Source organism: Piliocolobus tephrosceles, chromosome 6, assembly GCF_002776525.5.
Source record: "Piliocolobus tephrosceles isolate RC106 chromosome 6, ASM277652v3, whole genome shotgun sequence".
NCBI classification, from domain to species: Eukaryota; Metazoa; Chordata; class Mammalia; order Primates; family Cercopithecidae; genus Piliocolobus; species Piliocolobus tephrosceles.
Window position 1 is genome coordinate 124,418,107 of NC_045439.1, and position 20,974 is coordinate 124,439,080.

Consider the following 20,974-nt stretch of genomic DNA (forward strand, 5'->3'; position numbering starts at 1 on the left):
AAATAAATTAAAGTAACTGAATTTGTGGCTTTCTCTTTGCTATGTGCAATTATGAAAAATATATACAGTGATAGTCTGTATGTTTTAACATAGTTCACAACTCTGAAACACTATGGAGATGATGAGATTTCTTAACCTTCTTAATCTTTTCATACATCTCATGTTTCACTATAAAAAATGGAAACCAGATACAAAAATTATTTGATGTCTTGATACTACTCGAAGAAAGACAAAGTTCCAAAGTATGAAAGACACTATAGAAGCTAGGCAAAAAAAATATATAAGCAGAGAATCATGCTAAACATGCCTTTCTGACTAACATCCTCATGCAAGTACCTCTTACAGAACATGAAGAAAAATCCATGGAAAAATTTAGTGACTACATCTTAGATCAATTATTGATTTGTTTGATCAGTGAGCATAAGATATATCAAGGCCAGAAAGGCTGCCTGGTAGAACCAAATGATCTCCAATGAATACTCATTTTAGCAACCTTCCAGAGACAACCCATCACAGTAGGGATGTATTGGCTGCAATATTATACAAGTAGTTGGGGGAAAACTTTTCTAGGATAACACAGGAGGTGGCCAGTTCATGCCTTTTTTGAAACCTATAAGATTCCATGAAAAGTGTAAAACTAGAATATGAACTGGAATACTGTCATAAGGAAACAGTTGAATATCTCCAAAGGGGTTTTAGACAATTGTATTCCCTAGGGAGTTATGAGTATGCACTAGTAAGAGTTGTTTTATTTTCTACATGGGTTGAAGCACTCTCTTGTGAGAAATACACAAAGCTCACAATGGCTGAACATCAATTTAATTTTGTGTTCCTACCTGTGACATTTCAAATTATCTATATATAGGGGAAAATATTTTTCTGGGACAATTGTATAATGTTTTGCCCTCACTCAGAACTTCTCTTTTCTTATCCCCTCTTTATCCTCTATAAATGGAGACACAACACATGAGAAATATTAAAACTAAAATTAATTACGGTATCAGATATCCTTGAACTTGCATGACCTAATACATTATTACCCTTCACTCTCATGGCCCTGAGTTGTTCACCCTGACGTCACAGGTTGTCTTACTATCAACTGGTGACTTGTAGGTCCGTATTACTCCTAGTATCTGGAATCATATACAGTTCATTCTTTCACAAACTTATCCAGATAAATAAACCCATTATACTCAGTCCTTATACCAACAGGTACAGTTTTCTTTCCTGGCCTTTCATTTAATCAGGCTTTATATGACCTAAGCCCGGATGAGTTGGTATTTGGAAAAAAATTCCAGAGAAAGACTGCCTTTCAACCTTGTGAAAATGACCTTATTAGGTACTATTTATTACCAATTTAACAAAGTATGAGGAATTGATCTGTGGTTACTTTTTACCAATTAGCTTGACATTATCCATCCTTAAATGATGAGAATTGAGAAGTCATTCACATCACAGATATTAAATTGAGTTTCTTCAGAGACTCTTTAGGGGCTTTTCAGAAAATGAGTGCAGACTGAGGTCATTGAAACACATGTGTAGGTGGATAAAGTAGACAGCTCCATCCACGTATAATCGAACAGTATTATCTAGATGATGGAACCACTGGCTTTTATACTATCCTTGCATTCTTTTGTTTTTCATCCTTTTAGTGGTATTTTTCAACTTTAATGGTACAATGTTGCATATATCTGTAATTTTTTTCTACTTTGTTCTTTCATTAATAACACAATTTGCTTAGGTACAGTCTTTACTTGAGGTGATAACCACCCTAACACTTTTCACCTCTACAAAGCCACAGCTAGTGCAAAAAATTTAAATAATTGTGAGATATGTCATTCTATGCCAACTCCTGAGAAAATCCAAGTATTAACCATACCCAATTAAGATGACTAAAATAAATTTCAATCAATAAACTTAGCCTTAAAATGTTAGAAAAATATCTATTGATAAAAATTTAGGGTAGAGTTGGTACAACTAAACTTGATATGTTTAACTCTGATTATAGGAGTTGGTTCAATCCTCAACTGAACCTCTCCATTATCAATTGCCATACTGTTTCCTTAAACACTATACTTGCCATAGTATTTCTTTAAACTGTAAATCAAGCCTCCAAAGAAACTGAAACATTTGAAATGCTGAGTTATTCCTACAACATGACAAAAGTTTAAAACATTCAGGTATAGAAATAACAGAGTAGTAGCGGAGATGATGATCATGTATGTGCCCAATGGTGTGTGCTTTCTCTAACCAAGATTCAGACTTTTCAAAAGATATATATTGTACAATTCCATCCATGTGACATCCAGAAAAAGATAAAAATATAAAAGAACAGACCACAATTTGCAAGGAGTTTGAGATGGAGAAGGTGTGATTTCACACAGACAGCGCAAAGGAGTTTTTGGGGTGAGCAATCTGTTTCGTACCATAATTATGTAATGGTTATATCAAACTATACAATATATCAAAATTCAAATTTCACACATTGAACTGCATATCAAAATGTGTTCATTTTTATGTGGTAATTTAAAAACTGAAAATTGTAAAAATTGAGAAAATGAAATAAAGCAATTGATGTGATTTCTATTTTTCTATCTGGAATTCTGATTTTCTTTCTCAACTTGTGAAAAAGATAGCACCAGGCATGCCAACTGTGGTAGGAAAAATAAGGGCTTCAAAAAAGTTAAGCCCCAGTCCCTGGAATCCATCAAAGTTATCTTACATAGCCAAGGGAAAAAAGACATTGCAGATATGATTAAATAAAAGATCCTGGGATGAGAAGTTATCCTATATTATATGGGCCTTAAATGTAATCACGTGCATACTTATAATAGGGAGGCAGACGGAGATGACAGAAGAAGAGAAGCAGTGCAACCACAGAGGCAGAGATCAGAGTGATGGAGCCACAAGCCAAGACATGCAGACAGCCATCAGAGCTGGAAGAGACAAGGAACAGCTGACCTTTGTTGCCCAGCTGTTTTAACCCTAATTTAATCCAATTACTTTCCCTATAATACTCCTGAGAAAATCCAAGTATTAACCATACCCAATTAAGATGACTAAAATAAATTTCGATCAATAAACTTAGCCTTAAAATGTTAGAAAAATATCTATTGATAAAAATTTAGGGTAGAGTTGGTACAACTAAACTTGATATGTTTAACTCTGATTATAGGAGTTGGTTCAATCAAATATTATTTATTAAACATAAATAATAAACATCTATAAGAACAAGCCATAACAGCCATAACTCAGCCAGGAGGAATTATTCTCCTTATGCCAATTGCTGATTAGATCCATCCTTAGGAAGAATAAAAGAAATCTTGAAATTAGCCTACCCTTGACCACAGGTAGGAGAAATAGGGAATTAATTATTTATACACCTTCTTTATTTCCACTGATTTATCTACAACACTAAAAGATATAACTCTTTTAAAAGAAATTGTGGTAGTAAAGTTCGATTCAGTCAAAACATGAAAATGAGGTAGGGAGATTTGTAGCAAGCTGTCTGTAAATTAACCATTGGTCCAAAGGCCTGTTGTAATCACTAATAAGAATTGAGTAAGATAGGGCCAGTCGCGGTGGCTCATGCCTGTAATCCCAGCACTTTGGGAGGCCGAGGCAGGTGGATCACTTGAGGTCAGGAGTTCGAGACCAGCCTGGCTAACATAGTGAAACCCCGTCTCTACTAAAAATACAAAAATTAGGCTTGGCGCAGTGGCTCACGCCTGTAATCCCAGCACTTTGGGAGGCCAAGGCAGGCAGATCACGAGGTCAGGAGATCAAGACCATCCTAGCCAACATGGTGAAGCCCCATCTCTACTAAAAATACAAAAAAATTAGCTGGGCATGTGAAACCCTGTCTCTACTAAAAACACAAAAAATTAGTTGGGCATGGTGGCTCAAACCTGTAGTCCCAGCTACTCAGGAGGCTGAGGCAGGAGAATCTCTTGAACCCGGGAGGCAGAGGTTGCAGTGAGCATTAGATCTCTTGAACCTGGGAGGCCAGGAGGCAGAGGTTGCAGTGAGCCAAGATCGCGCAACTGCACTCCAGTCTGGGTGATAGAGTTAGACTACATCTCAAAGAAAAAAAAGGAATTGAGTAAGATAGCTGAAAAATGTATGTAAAAAAATTCCCATTTACCACAGAAAGAAAGATAAAGGTGGCAATAAAAATTAAATGTGTAGGAATAAGTTTATCAGAAAACAATAAAGCTTCAGGGAGAAAGACATAGAAAAATGAAAAATGTTATGTTCTTGAATAATCAGGTAATCAAACATACATTTCTAAGAAGTTTTATACTTCAAAAATCAATTTTTAAGTTTAATTTAACCACAAAGGCTAAATTAAAATTTTGACTACTGTAGCATAATTAACTTTTTTCTTTTTTTTTAAACAAACATCTACTGACTATTAACTGTGTGAAAAACATTGTGCTGGGTTCTGCAGATACAGCAGTTATTAAAACTTAACACATTTCTCCTTTCTAAATTCTATGAGAGAGTAAATACTAGCATATTAATAAGAGTTGAAAATAATAGATTGTCAAGTCTATTCTGAAGCTCACATTCTCAAATTACATCCTATCTTAATTTCCCTCAGACACACAAGCAATATATATATTCACTGGACTCTAAAGGAAAACCCCAGTCATATTTTCTTAAGAAAAAACAACAGGTGGAAAGGGATGTCATATTTTACCACAAGTATAGAGAAGAAAAAAATAAAAATTAATGTGACTTATAAAAATTTATTAAACATAAATAATAAACATAAATGAGGAGAGGACATGATAAAATGAAGAGTGCTCAATTCACAATATTATAATAGTAAGTGAAAAAAATCCTGATTCTAATTATAATAAAAATCTATGAAGCGACTAAACCAAATATTAGCAAAACAATATCTCAGTATAGGATTATGAATTTCATATTTTATGTTTTTTACATTTTTTTCTTTTTTGTTTTTTTGAGATGGAGTCTCGCTCTATCGCCCCAGCTGGAGTGCAGTGGCGTGATCTTGGCTCACTGCAACTTCTGCCTACTAGGTTCAAGCCATTCTCCTGCCTCAGCCTCCCAAGTAACTGGGATTACAGGCGCATAGCACCATGCCCAGCTAATTTTTTGTATTTTTGGTAGAGATGGGGTTTCACCATGTTGGCCAGGCTGGTCTCGAACCCCCAAGATCCTCCTGCCTCAGACTCCCAGAGTGCTGGGATTACAGGTATGAGCCACCGCATCCAGCCTAATTCTTGTATTTTTAGTAGAAACCGGTTTTCAACATCTTGACCAGGCTGGTCTTGAACTCCTGACCTTGTGATCCACCCTCCTAGGCCTCCCAAAGTGCTGAGATTACAGGCATGAGCCACCTTGCCTGGCCTTTTACATATTTTCTATATTTGTTATGTAATGCTTTACAATCAGAACAAATAACTAAAATGATTTTCAAAAGACAAGAGTGAAAAGCTCATTCATAATAGGGATGTAATATTGATATTAAGGGGTTATTTATAGCAGAGGAGTCTGAATTTTTAGGAAAATGTAAAGTCATCTTTAAGGCCTAGATTTTTTAATGATTCCCTTTAAGAATCTACTGAGCAGAGCCTTCTGATTGCTGTGAATGAACACATGGAGGTGCCTGGAGGGAGGCACAGCCAGAGAAGGCATGGAAGCTCGGCATCCCCTCCCCTACACCTTGCCCTAGACATCTCTTCATCTGACTCTTCATTTTTTACTATGTATGTCAAAACATCATGTTGCATACCTTAAACATATACAATAATATAAATGTTAGAAAAAAGAATTCATTAGGCAACAATCAGCCAACAAAATGCCCTAAACCTTTCCATGTCACCTTGAACCTAACCTTTTCATTATATGCTTTTAATGTCAATATGTTAGTTTCAACTTGCAAACAAACAATATGACAAATGCTATACTTGAAGGTCTATGACAAAGGAAAGGGGTTGCAGCTTCAGTTCCAGTCTCAGGTTTGTGTATGGGTAGCAGGTGCCTGGGAAGCAATGTGTACTTGCTGCGCATAAGTAGACAGCTGAGTCTCCAGGTTGGGTCTCTGTGATGTGCAGGGAGAAATGTTTGGCTGTCTTGTTCAATAAAACAGTAATTCTTTGGTCTTTCTTTTCATGCACATTTGAACGAATGTCTATAATGAGCTGAGGTCCTTTTCCAAGTTCTTGCTTATACCAAGGGAAGTAGTTTGAGGCACTGTCTGAATAAGTACACTTGATAACAGAGCTGTCTCCCTCCTGGACACTCAGGGTTGAAGGATGCTGCTCCACATTCTCTCCATTCACCGCTATGCAGAAAGAAAAAATCAGAGAAAAAAGAGGGATTGTTAGGTCATTACTCTCTAGAATTATTTTTCATACTAAAGAGAGGAAACCTGAATAAAACAAGTCTCCACTTTGAACTTCTAAAGAATATTCACTAATATACTCTGTTACCCAAATACCCTCAACTCACAGTCCAGCTGCAGCCACAAGAATATAAATACAGCTCGAATGGATGTCATCATTGTTCTTCCCAATTAAGATCAGTCATTGACCTGCAACCTCCAGTTATAAGAGTTACTTCTATCATCAGGTTGTCCCTTCTCTCCTCTAACAACCATAGGGATTTCTCACGTTGTGTACCCAACCAATAAGAAAAAGGCTCTGCTTCTACCATGAACCTATTCATTCGGGACGCACTAAATGAACCCTCTATTCTGCCTCAGCAGTGGAGCACTACCATCTTGTGGTCACATCCCTAACTACTGAACTTGCTGGTTGAATGTTTTTCTCTAACCCTATGAGGCACTCAGGTGCACAAAAGCAGCAGAGCCAAACAAACTGGGTGTTCAGTCAGAGATTAAATGCACGGTAAGAATGTAGACATCTAACTCTATAATTATGCACACTACTGATTCACTATTCATAAATTATAAAGAAGTAGATGCTGTTGATGTTTATTCAATGATGGGCTGAGTTTATATGTTTGAAATTAAGAAAATACATAAACAAAGAAAAAATAATGCCTTCCTTTTAGGTTAAGTCTACCATCATGACTTCCTTGTTATGGAGAAAAATTCTTTCTTTAAGCAATATGTAAGCCAAAGATCAGAGCAAAAGAGAGAGGACCACTCAATATTTCAAGTGCATATTATCTCAGGTTCTGCTTCTCCAAGCCTGGTCTTGGCCATGACCTTGCTATTCTCAGAGAATTGATAGCACCAACAATCAAAGTGTTGAATATTTCTTCAGTAAAGATGGCTTTAATAAAAAATAAAAAATTAAAGTACAATGATAAAGGAGGAGGGGGACAAGTTCCATGAGTTATTAATACTCCAACAACAGGAATAGTTTGACCCACTGACTGGGCTGGTTTGTGAGGAGAAATCTAACATATTTTAAGAAGTCTTTTCCTATTGCTATGTGTCTTGCTTTCGGCAAAGCATTGAAAAAAACAAGAAGAAATTCTGAGAAAACATCAGGCTGCAGATTCAAAAAATGTAACCATATGTAACTTTATTGTTGAAATAATTTTATTTTTTGATATCAAAGTGGATGATATCAATATGATATGTCCTTAAATACAGTGACTGACTCATATCTTTAGTGGAATTTCCTCTAAAGTACGAGCCAACTCTTCTGTCATGAACTGCTGTTGCCTCAGCCATTGCTGGCACAGATTCCATATCTATCATTTTTCTCCCAAACTCCGCCGTAATGTTTTTCTCCAAGATATTGAGAAAGTCCTTCAGTCCTGTATATTTCCAGGTTTATCTCTTTCTACCAAAAAAAAAAAAGAACTTTCTAATCTACTTTAATATTTGATATTTTAAAATTACTTCTGTAAGAATAAATTAATGGAAGGCTATGTATTTCCTGTGTCTATTAGTGGAATAGTACAAATAGAAAACTGAGAGTAAAATACTGATCGTGAGAAATGCTACCTGGGAAACCAAGACTATCTCATTTCTAGGAGGAAAGCCCCTTTCCTGTGATTTGTACTCTCTAGTCTCCCAGAGTTATAGAGACTAAATCTAATTATTTATTCACACCTCACACTCTTCAATATTTTCAGACAGCTATGATTAAGAATCAACTCAATACATAAATATATATGTATTTATATAATGTGTGTTTTTACATATATGAAATTTCTCCATTCTAAGGATCTTCAGTTATCTCACTCATTCCACATACAATACAATTATCAAATCTTTATTGAGCAAATTACTTTTTTCTTGGAGACAGATACATAGGTTAATATCTGTCCTTTTGAGTCATGGCATTCAGAACTGAATGTAATGGTCTGAATATGACCACACATATGGAGCACAGCATTCCGTATATTAACTGTACCTTGAATATAGCCATGCCCCGGACAAAATTCTCAGCCTGGCGATTATTTCGTTGAATTTTGCCAGACTTACTATCAAAGCGTTGGCCTAGAAAAGCTTTTCCAGCATTTTCATGAACTGTCAGCTACATAAGGTATGTTTCCCTTAGCTTCCCAATTTCAGTGATGATTTTTAAACAATGTAGAGTGATGCTCCTTATGTTCACATCCTTCTTTCAAGGAATATCCACCCTCCATAAGGTATATATATACCTTGCTATTTTTAGGAAAATTCTCAGAAATACATCCAGCGGTTGAGGATGGCACCTTCACTTTTGGCTCACTCCTACAGAAGCCAGTGAGTCATGGACTGATTTGCTGAAAGAATAACAGTGGCTCAGCCTGAGTATCTTTCTTGCCCAAAGTGGCAAATGTTTACACAAATTGGAACTTTCCATTCTCATGGTCAAACTGATTGGACCAAGTCTTTCCCAGACCCAAACTGCAGAGGTCAAAGTGGCTGGATTTTCTTCAGTTTCACTTTGCTCAGCAATACAGTCCTGCAGGAATGAGGCAGAGGAAACAATACTAAGGAGGAAGGGAGGAAATCCAGTTTCTTTCTATTCCCGGCTCATCTAATGGTTTCATACCGGCATCTTGGATACGGTTTCTCTCTTTGTAAGGTGAAATTGAACTAAAAGATTTCTAAGTGCTTTTCTGGCTGTAAAATTATTTTATTCTATTTAACAGAGCAAATATTTACTAAGGACTAGTTGTGCACAGTGTGAAGTACGGGAATGCAAGGAGAAATTGTCTCGCGTCATGGAACCCCAAAACCATTTTCACATCTATACGCAATCTAGTGGGTCTGAGGTTACCCTAACCAATCCTTGGGCCCCTTCAGAAGCAAAGACAAGGTTCTCTGGATGAGTTCCTATGTGAGCTTTCATTCCTCCTATAACATGAGTGATAGGTGATGGATCAAAGGGAGCCTAAATCCATAGTAAAATGAAATAAAATGAGACTTCACTTGCTAAGTATAAAGGCCAGCACAAGCAATGAGATGAGGCAGGACACCATGGCTGGGCTATCAGGAGGCAGGATTCTCCTTTCTGGAGATCTATTTCTTATCTTCATAACATATCATGTCTGTCTTAAAGGAAACACACACAGGCACACACGCCTCAGCAACTTGGAGAACATGGAAGAAGTATAGGAGTTTACTAACATGTAAAGCAAAAGGCACTTTCTCAAACATCCTGATTGCTTTCAGGCGTCAAAATCCCTCCTTCATAACTTAGCTTGGGGATTCAAGATTCCCAGCTGGGCTGGCTGTAAAATTTGTAGGACTCAGTGCAAAACGGAAATTTAGGATTTCTTATTCAAAAAGCTGGAAAAATGACCATTAGGTAATAAAATGTAAAAGTTTTTTTCTTAAAATATTTTATTACTTATAAAACACAATAGGTTTTATAATGATACATAAGAAAAAACATAAAATTGGTTTAAAAATTTGGTATCATAAATTAATATAACACTTTAATACGATATCTTAATTAATAAAATTTTATGGCTCACTTTTCTGCAAATTAATTTATGAAGTTAGCAAAATTCATGCCTGGAGCAACTTCATTTTTAAGCATATAAATGAAAGCAATGTCAAGTGCTCTTATTAAATACAAGATCTTAACTAGAATTTTTCATTTCTGACTGTGAGAAGGATATTTCTGCTGACGCAACTGATACTGGAGCTCTTAAAAGTATTTTATATACTGTGACAACGTTAGCATAATTATCTGACAGATTAATTGAAATATAAATTTTAGTAAATCAATGGTTGATGGTCCCTGTGAAACAATTTTTCTAAAACAATTTATTTCTTACCACAAATCAGTTTTATGTACATCTGAACTCAATTTTCAATGTAAATTTATACAGTGCTGTTTTAATGTTTCCTCTGAAATTTTTAGTGACTTGTGGAAGCTGTATAAAAAACTGGAAATGGTTTAATGATATAGATAGAATTCACAATCCTTGTTTATTCATTTTTTCACTGTGTCTTTAATTATTAAAAAATTAATTTCAGGCCAAGCGCGGTGGGTCACGTCTGTAATCCCAGCACTTTGGGAGGCCGAGGAAGGTGGATCACAAGGTCAGGAGTTCAAGACCAGCCTGACCAACTTGGTGAAACACCACCTCTACTGAAAATATAAAAATTAGCCGGGCATGGTGGCAGGGGCCTGTAATCTCAGCTACTCAGGAGGCTGAGGCAGAAGAATCACTTGAACCTAGGAGGCGGAGGTTGCAGTCAGCTGAGATCGCACCACTGCACTCCAGCCTGCGTGACAGAGTGATACTCTGTCGCAAAAAAAAAAAAAAAAAGTTAATTTCAGTATTATCCTGTATGTTAAAACATGGATGTTCAAAACTTCACATGAAAATAATGTTCTTCAGATACTTCTCAAAAAAAAAAAATATATACAAGTGGCCAAGAAACACATGAAAAAAATGTTCATCACTAATCACCAGAGAAATGCAAGCCAAAATCACAATGTTTGGCTTTTGTTAAAAAGCCAAAAGAAACAGCAGAAGTTGATGAAGCTGTGGAGAAAAGGGAACACTTACACACTGTTGGTGGGAATGTAAATCAGTTCAGCAACTGTAGACAGCAATTCGGAGATTTCTCAAAGAACTGAGAGTTCAACTATGATTCCACCCAGCAATTCCACTACTGGCTATATACCCAAAGGAAAATAAACCATCCTACCAAAGACATGCATACCTATATGTTCGTCACAGCACTATTCACAATAGCAGAGACATGGAATCAACCCAGGTGCCCATCAGCAGTGGATTTGATAAGGAAATCATGGTACATATACAACATGGACTGCTATGCAGCCATGGATGCGGCTGGAAACCATTATCCTAAGTGAACTAGCACTGAAACATAAAGCCAAATATGACATGTCCTCACTTATAAGTAGGGGCTAAACATTAGGTGCACAAGGTCATAGAAATGAGAACAGTAGACCCTGGAGAATACAAGAGAGGGGACAGAGGGAGGGGGTTAAGGATTCAAAAAAAATCACCTTTTCAGCACTGTGCTCACTACCTGGGTAATGGATTCATTATAACTCCAAACTTTAGCATCACATAACATACTATTATAACAAACCTGCAAATGAACCCCCTATTTTAAAATAAAAGTTGAAAAAAAAGATATTAAGAAAAAAAACAAAAGAAGATAGCATTAAAAAGTAAGAAAATGATGTTCTTTTCCATTAAGCTGCTATCCTTACATGTAATTTCTATTTCTAAACCCCCAGATATTTAAATTGTAATGTTATATCAACTTTCAGAACCACAGTCTCTACACTTTTTGAAAGATTCTAATAACTCCCCAATATACCTTATCACCTTGTCCATGTATATGCTTCCATTGTGTAATAATTTACTGAAAAGTTTACTGCCACTCACTTTGGACAGCCGCAGAACACCAGAGAGCCCTGTGTGCTCATGCACTCAAAATAGCCCATCCAACTGCTCAGCTCATACGCTGCCCACTTTGCCATGAACCTGAGCCTGCACGTGATTCTGTCCTGTGTCCTGCTGTCCTGTCTATCTCCTCTGCTCACCTACATGCTCTGTCCTCTCATTGAACTTCACTTATTCACACAATTTTAAAAACAAAACTATTAAAAATGTCAAGGCAGCGATAGCAGAGCATTAACCAGGATCCTGTGGGCTGCATCAGGTCACATACCCAGGAAGCTGGCCTTGCTCCCAGCTTCACTGGAGACTGCCAGGTTGTCTTTATCTTGGTTCTCAGGGCCCCAGTCCTTCCTAATCCATTCTCTTACATTCACATAACAGACCTGGTAAGGTTGAAATTCTACAAGTGTTGTAACTGATCCATATTGAGCTTTAAACTTTGGGTTTGCTTGCCAGAAGTCTTGGACTGTGGCTACCGCAGGTAAGTTTTTTGGGGGCAACCCTAGAAGTTTCTGCTCTATTTTCCAGACCTTGAATGATGTTACAAAATCATAAGTAATGCAAGGAAGACAAATGGATTTTAATGGAACAAAAAGAAAAGTTTAATGAACTCTTTCTTACTAGGTGCAATTTAGAAATTATCCAAACAGAGGCCGGGCACAGTGGCTTACACTTCTAACCTCCAGCACTTTGGGAGGCTGATACGGGCGGATCATGAAGTCAGGAGATCGAGACCATCCTGGCTAACACCGTGAAACCCCGTCTCTACCAAAAATACAAAAAATTAGCTGGACATGGTGGCAGGCGCCTGTAGTCCCAGCTACTCTGGAGGCTGAGGCAGGAGAATGGCGTGAACCCAGGAGGCGGAGCTTGCAGTGAGCAGAGATGGCCCCACTGCACTCCAGCCTGGGTGACAGAGCAAACCTCTGTCTCAAAAAAAAAAAAAAAAGAAATTATCCAAACAGATATATTTGCCAGTGATATATGTGAGCACATTGTACAAATTTATCAATTGAAATAATTGGTATTTAGTGATTCTAAAGAATCTTCTACAGTGTGTAGCTTAGAGTACACACTCTGCTTTCATACATCTAGAAGGGGAATCCCAGCCCAGCTTCATTGCTAATTTCATAACCATCTGAGCTCAGGCAAGACATGAAGACATGTGTGCCCTGTAATCCTCAGTTTATTCATGTGTAAAGTAAAGAGGTATTGTCAGCACCTAGATAATATATGTAAATTCAGAGAATGTCTGACACCCAATGATATTATGAGCTTTAAAATTTTATCTTTTATGGGTTCCAGGAGTAAAAAATATGAATACCAATATTAAAATATATATATAATATACATCATACATGCTCTCTTCCCTTTTACTAGACGAGTGAATAACCTGCATTTAGATGAAACACTGAGTCATCTCTTTGCTATTTGTTGACCAGCATATATTTTCTCAAACCTTTTTTATCACAGTAATTTATATATAATTTATACGCTCTCTGCTAGAGGATCTGTTTTAACAGTCCATTGGGTCCTGATATCTTTATTAAGTTGCTCCAGTGGTTCCATATCAAAGCTTTTTCCTGCAAACAGATTTCTGAGAGTAAAAGGGTAGAACAAAAAAGTTAAATGGCAATCCCGAAATGTCTAATTTTAGCAGAGATAAAAGTGCAACATCAATCAGAAAACCTAAAGCTGTGCAAGTGATACTGTGGGGGCAACATGCCTCTCTCATGGAAGGGGTTGGGGCTGCAGGCCCAGCTGCAGTTCAGATCCAGGCTGCAGATTTCCTGGGAGAATTGTGCCTCCACTGCACGGAAGTACGTGCCTGAGTCTTTCAGTTGGGCGGCTGTGATGTGTAGGGTACCACAGAGCTCCTTAGAGTTTCCTTTTGACCAAAACTTTCCATTGTGTTTCATCCATGAAGCCATGAAAAACAGATTGATGAGGCCAACCTGAAGGGGTGGCCTGCCCCTCCACACCTGTGGGTGCTTCTCGTTAGGTGGGACGAGAGACTTGAGAAAAGGAAATAATACACAGAGACAAAGTATAGAGAAAGAAAAGCGGGACCCAGGGGACCAGTGCTGTGTTTTCAGAGGACCCACACTGGCACCGGCCTCTGAGTTCCCTTAGTATTTATTGATAATTATCTTTACCATCTAAAAGATAGGGGAGTAGCTAGAAAATAGGATCATTGTAGGGAGGAAATCAGCAGTAAGACATATGAACAAAAATCCCTGTAACATGAATAAGTTAAAGGAAAATGCTGTGCCTTGAGATGCATATGCGAACATCTCCATAAACCTTTTAGTGGTATTGCTCCAGCAAGCCCCACCTTATTCCTAAAGGCAGTCTTCTCCTTACTCAGTAAACAAAGCACACAATGGGTATTACCCGGAGATGTTCCAATCCCAGGGAGGGGCAGGATTTTTAACCATCAAGCTTCTTTCAGGTACTTGTTTAACAAAGACACATCCTGCGCAGCCCAATATCCTTTTAACCTTAAATCACCTTCGCACATGTCTCTTGCAAGGACAAAGTTGGGGGTAGGGTCACAGATTAACAGCATTTCAAATACAGAACTAAATGGAGTCTCTTATGTCTACTTCCTTCTATATAGACACAGTAACAGGCTGATCTCTTTCTTTTCCCCACACCAACCCACGATTCTGTTGGAACCACTGCACGTTGTTCACAGAGGTAGAAAAACTGCACCTCATAGTAGAGCTAGTTCTCTCCTGGAGACTCGGAACTGAAGGACTCTGCTCCACCTTCACTCCTCTCACCCTTGCTCGGAAAGAGAAAAGCAAATATGTATTATGTCACTAAGGAATCACTGATGCAGTTTCCAAACCTGTAAAATATCCCTAGAAACACTCATGAGGCTGTAGGACAGTCCAGGAGCTTTGTGTCAGCTCTCCCTTCCCTCCCTTCCCCTGTCAGCCACGGAGCACGGGGGACCCACAGTCCCCATCTGGGACGGCCCAACTCACAGAAAACCTGGACCCACAAAAGCCCCAGGAGAGCTCCCAGTCTCCTTTCCATGGCTCCTTGCCTGGTTGCTGGAGTACCTTTGCCTCTGCTCTGGAAGGGGTCAAGTCTTGGGTCCAGAAAAACTTGTTCTTACAGTCAATAGTTTGCACCAGACTCCCTGAGCACCAATCACACCTGAGTTCTGTCATTCATCTAAATAGGAAACTCCACCAGCAGTGACCCTTGAGACTGCAGAGTAATCTCTCCAAAACTCTGGGTGTGAATAGTGCAAGGGAGGAAGAGCCAATATTTCCAATGTATAAAGTTATAGGGCTTTTTTTTCTTACAGTACTTTATATAAGAGAAATTGTAGGATAGTATGTGAAGAAAGAGGATGATACGTCTGAGACGAATCCGTGTCTCAGCTGGGTAAAGTAGAACCTTGAAGAATCATGGGAAGCCCAAATTACATAGTTTGACAGAAAATTGCACAATTCAATTATATGAAAGTTTTAATAAGGAAAACTTTTTGATAGCATGTATGGTGGATTTAGAAATAAATACAATTTCTTGAAATCAGGAGATTTTCTGCATAGAAAATGTTTCCAACTAGAGTTTGTTTGATTAAAAGAAAAATAGGATGTGTGTGTGATATCCACCCTGATTTAATTTCTACCTCTCCCACGCTATCCAGCCCTTTCCCTACACACCCTGCAGGCCCACACAGCTGTTATGATCAGGCCACATATTGCTGGTCAAATTAAATATTCTCCTCTCTATTCTCTTTCTGGTTTTGGTCTTTATTTCCTTCCTATTTTCTTCTTTCCTGCTTATTCTTGTTCCTTTTAGTCTCGGAGAAGATATATGAAGAAATCAGATATCAGGGGTATTTTGGAATAATTTCCATGTCCCTGAATTTCAGGAATTTTAGTCATAAAAATTTAAAAACTGAAAATATGTAATAGAGATGTTTTCTATTGAGTGTCCATCCTCCCAATTCCCAGTAAAACTCCAATTCCCTTACCTCTGCTTACAGAATCATCCTCACAATGGATTCATAGACCTACGAACTCCAGCTATCTGAGGTTTTATATAGAATGTCAGAGCTGAAAACCTAAGATGAACTTTACACACGCACTGCCCCCCATTCCACTGCAATTCCTTGTTATCTGTGATTTGACTGACTCACAAGCCCCCTTGTCTCCTCTTTTATTGTTCCACCGTTTGGGACCATCAGAGAAAGTCTTCATTTCTGGAGATCCTAGAGTGCCCCCTAGTGGACTGAAGCAATCAACAAAGATCACTTCAGACCAACTAATTCCTCAGTAGTCACACAACCCAGCCCCTTTCACTTCATGTTTCCTATGAAGGAAATGGAGGTGGTCAGAAAACATTACAACTGCCTGGATTGAATGAGGGTTAAGAATGAACCAATTACCACTTTAAAAATGTCATTTTGTGGAAATTAATATCTTAATTTGGCAATTCTCATTTTGTACTCTTCTCTTAATTCCTTTAATTCAGTACGAAATAAGTCCAAAAACATGTATTGAAGTTTTACTATAAGTGAATTATTTACTAGGCTTGAAGAATACTTAAAAGTGGACGTTACTCTAGTTTATAGTCTACTGGAGTGACAGAAATGCATCTCTCTAATACAAATCGCACAGTAGGACTCTAAGAGGAGTGCAGACTAGAAGCTGTATGATCCCAGAGGCAGGAAAAATACTTATGCTTAGGAAGGTTGAACAAAATGTAATGAAGAAGGTGATCATTTTCTCCTCTCTCCCCTATTCTATGAGAAGAATAGAAAAGAACGTGGATAAACCTTTGTGATGGCTTTTATGATATTTTTTGGCTTAATGCTAGGAAGAATTCACAAATATATGAAATTATTTAAAGTAATACAGCATTCCAGATAGACTGAAATCTCCTTTGACCACCACTCCCAGTTCTAGTCCTTTCATCCCTTATTACCCTCATTCTTTCATCTAGTCAATTTGTAGTTGATGCTGTTTACATACATATATAAAATATATGAACCAGCTGAAATATATGGTATCTCATTTATAGTTTTAAAATGTAATAAAATGATACATCTTGTGCATACCTTTTTGTAACTCACTTTACAAACTCAATAATAAATCTTTAGGTCTTATTGTATTAACACATATGGGGCCTTCTGCCATACTGCATCATATTAAGGATATACTTCAGTTTATACAGCCTTTCTCCTATTGATCAACACTTAAAATGTTGTTTTTTAACCATAAAATATAAAATGGCAATAAAGCTTTTAAGGAATTCCTCTTTTTATTCATATGCGCTCATGTTTCTTCAGGAGCAGAGACTAGGAGCGAGTGAAAGAACCATCAACGTGGCTATAGTGTAAAGCACTCCAAGGAGAGGGAAGATTGGTCAAAGGCTCTGAGGAAGAAGGGAACGAATTCATGTTCCAACTATTGTGCTGAAGGGTTTTCTTTTTTATTACTTTTCTTAGTGTACATTAGAGCTCTAGTTTATTGGCTTATTTGATAAACTCTAAAATTACCATCTTGATATGTATAGTTTCTCCCAACCAGCTACAGAAGTATTTCTAGAGATAGTAAGTCAAAAAGAGAAAAAAATACACCCAAGGAGAAGGAGGGGGACATACAAGGAAAAAATGTTATAGAATAACTTTAGGAAAAAAATAATAATAACTTCGGGCATTTAAAAATTATATAGGTATACATGTATATAATTTAATAATAATTTTAGGAACAAAAATACAATTTACGCTTTCTAAACCAGTAGAAAGAAAAAAGAAAATTATCAATGCAACAGAAGACAGACTGAAACAGGAAAGAACAAATCAAGAGCATGCTGAGCAAAGCCAAAATGTTAAAAATGAATCCACACGCCTGTAATCCCAGCACTTTGGGAGGCCGAGGCAGGCAGATCACGAGGCCAGGAAATCGAGACCATCCTGGCTAACACGGTGAAACCCAGTTTCTATTAAAAATACAAAAAATTAGCCAGGCATGGTGGCGGGCGCCTGTAGTCCCAGCTACTTGGGAGGCTGAGGCAGGAGAATGGCATGAATCCGGGAGACTGAGCTTGCAGTGAGCTGAGATCACACCACTGCACTCCAGCCTGGGTGACAGAGCGAGACTCCATCTCAAAAAAAAAAAAAAAAAAAAAAAAGAAGAAAAAGAATCCAAACATATCAGTAATAGAAACATATTTTTTAAAAAGACTATGATTCAATCAAATTTAAAAATCTTGCTACATACTGCTTGAAAAAACAGACAATAACCCCCAAGAAAGCTGAGCATATAGGATGGGATTCTTCCTGCCACCCCTGTGTTCCAGGACTGTAGCCCCCTCCCTTGTCTACTCAACCCACTGCACCTGCCATAAACAACTTCCAAAAGAATTTCAATTATTTTTGCTGTTTTAAAATGTCAGTTCTGCTGATTAGGTAGTAAAAGAGTAGTGCAAGACAAGAATAGCAAGTCAGTCAATTAAAATATCTCAATCAGAGACGAGAGAGGTAAAAAAAAGACAGGTTAAAAAATTCAACATTCAGACAGAAAACAGTAGAGAAAGAAAGGAAAACTATCTGAGATGAAAAACCAAAAAGAAGTTAAGATTTAGCTGCAGAAAAGGACAAACCTAACATGAGAAAATTCCATATGCTAATGTAGCAGAGAGAAAGAAGGCAAGTCTAAATAACAGCTTTTACATTTTTATCATTGATCTCTCTACTTCCTTTACAATTTGAAATATTTAAGGAAGTATCTGCATCTGTTATTGCACATTTCTAATTGCTCTAGAATCACAAAAGAAAGCAGGGAAAATTAGTCATCAAAATCATATATGATCATTGTGTGTACCAACAATTAGCAAAGTGTTGTGTCAAGAGAGGCTTTAATCGTCTTCTTTATGAATTTAACATTTATTTCCCTGGAGGGTTGCTACGGAATAAACTGTGTCTCATCCGAAATTTACATGTTGAAGCCCTTACCCCCAGTATATCGGAATGAAATTGTATTTGAAAACAGGATCTTTAAAGAGGTCATTAATGTAAAATGAGGCTATATAGCTGGGCTCTACCTCAATATAATTGGTGTTCTTATAAGAAAGGAAATCCAGACACAGACATGTGCACCATGAGAGGAGAGACCACCTGAAGGCATGGTGAGAAGGCAACCATCTGCAAGCCTCAAAAACAACCTGCCCTGCCAACACCTTGATCTTGGATTTCTATCTCCAGAACTGACAGAAAACAGATTCTGTTGTTTATGCCACCCCGTCTGTGGTATTTGTCATGGCAGCTCTAGAAAATTAATATGAAGGTAAATTTTTAGTATCCAATTATATGAAATATATCACACAGAGCAATTTAAAGTCATAAATATGCATATAAAAAATCTTCAACATCTTAACATTCTACCTTTTACACTCATGTTTTGGTGCACTTGCTTCCTGAATAAAAGTGCTCCCTTGTCTTAGATATCCCCATAAAAATTCTGTACAGAGGTCTAATTATCTTGACAACTTTATTATTGTGCTTAAATGATTGGAAATTTGTATTGGATGTACTGCATACTTGATATTAAATAACAGTGAAATTTTCTTTATAAGTTACCTAACAAGCTTTAAAATATTTTAATATGTACTGTATATAGCAAAATGTCTCTAAATATTTAATAAGTTCTCTGGAATGACTGTTGAGCAAGGACTATAATTACGTGACTTACAGATCTTCAGGATTTGCAGGAACACTTATGTAAATATTGTTATATATATATATATATATATATATATATATATATATATATATATATCCAAGTAAGAATAAATATACCAAAGTGCTAGGACATATAATTTACATTAAATCTTTTCAACAGAAACCACAGAATATCAAGCATGAGCTAGTTAAGTCTCAACTCTAAGGAGAGTCAATTGACTTAGTCAAGAAAGCAAACTCCAAGGCAGTCAGCTACTATTGTTATTAACACGTAAGGCCACAACAGAGGAAACTACAGTTCAGCTACCCACAGCTTGAATGATACCTGAAGCTTTTATAAGTAGCACAGGAAATATCAGATATTGGGTTTTTATTAGAAACATTAGTGGCATGTTAAATAGCATAATGAATTTTAGAAACTGGTTTTTAAATAAAAGTATTTAAGATATGGATTTCAACTACAGAACTTTAGAGACACACCCTACCATTGCCTGAATAGCATATAAAAATCTAGGACAGCCTGTAACTTGCACCCTTAAGTATGCTACCAAATTCCAACCAGTGGTGGACTGGGTGAAGAAAATGTGGTACATGTACACCATGAAATACTATACAGCCTTATAAAGAATGAGATCATGTCCTTTGCAGCAACATGGATGAAGCTGTAGGCCATTATCCTAAGTGAATTAACACAGAAACAGAAAACCAAATACAGAATGTTCTCACTTACAAGTGGGAGTTAAACACTGAGTACACAGGGACACAAAGATGAGAACAATAACCACTGGGGTTTCCAAACAGGGGAAGAGAAGGGGAGGGAGAAGTGTTGCAAAACTATCTGTAGGGTACTATGTTCACTACAAGATCATTAGAAGCCCAAACCTCAGGGGGGCATCCAAGATGGCCAAATAGGAACAGTTCTAGCCTCCAGCTCCCAGAGTGAGCAACACAGAAGACAGGTGATTTCAGCATTTTCATCTGAGGTACCAGGTTCATCTCACTGGAGCATGTCGGACAGTCATGCTGGTCAGTGGGTGCAGCCCAACCAGTGAGAGCTGAAGCAGGGCAAGGCATCACCTCACCTGGGAAGCACAAGGGGGAAGGGAATTCCTTTTCCTAGCCAAGGAAAACAGAGACACACAACATCTGGAAAATTGGGTAACTCCCACCCTAATACTGCACTTTGCCAAGGGTCTTAGCAAATGGCACATCAGGAGATTACATCCCACACCTGGCCTGGAGGGTCCCATGCCCAAGAGCCTCCCTCACTGCCAGCACAGCAGTCTGAGATCTAACTGGAAGGTGGCAGCGAGGCTGGGGGAGGGGCTCCCTTCATTACTGAGGCTTAAGTAGGTAAACAAAGCCACTGGGAAGCTCGAACTGGGTGGAGCCCACTCCAGCTCAAGGAGCCTTGCCTGCCTCTGTAGA

At 37.7% G+C, this 20,974-nt stretch overlaps 3 gene segments (V, D, J or C); all 3 read right to left on the bottom strand.

Moving 5' to 3' along the window:
• LOC111554718 overlaps positions 1–6,676 on the bottom strand; it is a 654,935-nt gene extending 648,259 nt beyond the window's left edge. The window contains 2 exon segments of the V gene segment in view: positions 6,032–6,316; positions 6,484–6,668. Of these exon segments, the coding sequence occupies positions 6,032–6,316; positions 6,484–6,535 (337 nt within the window).
• The window catches only part of LOC111554712, a 729,812-nt gene that overhangs the window by 679,527 nt on the left and 29,311 nt on the right, over positions 1–20,974 (bottom strand).
• Positions 1–20,974, bottom strand: part of LOC111554720 — a 687,176-nt gene that overhangs the window by 653,225 nt on the left and 12,977 nt on the right.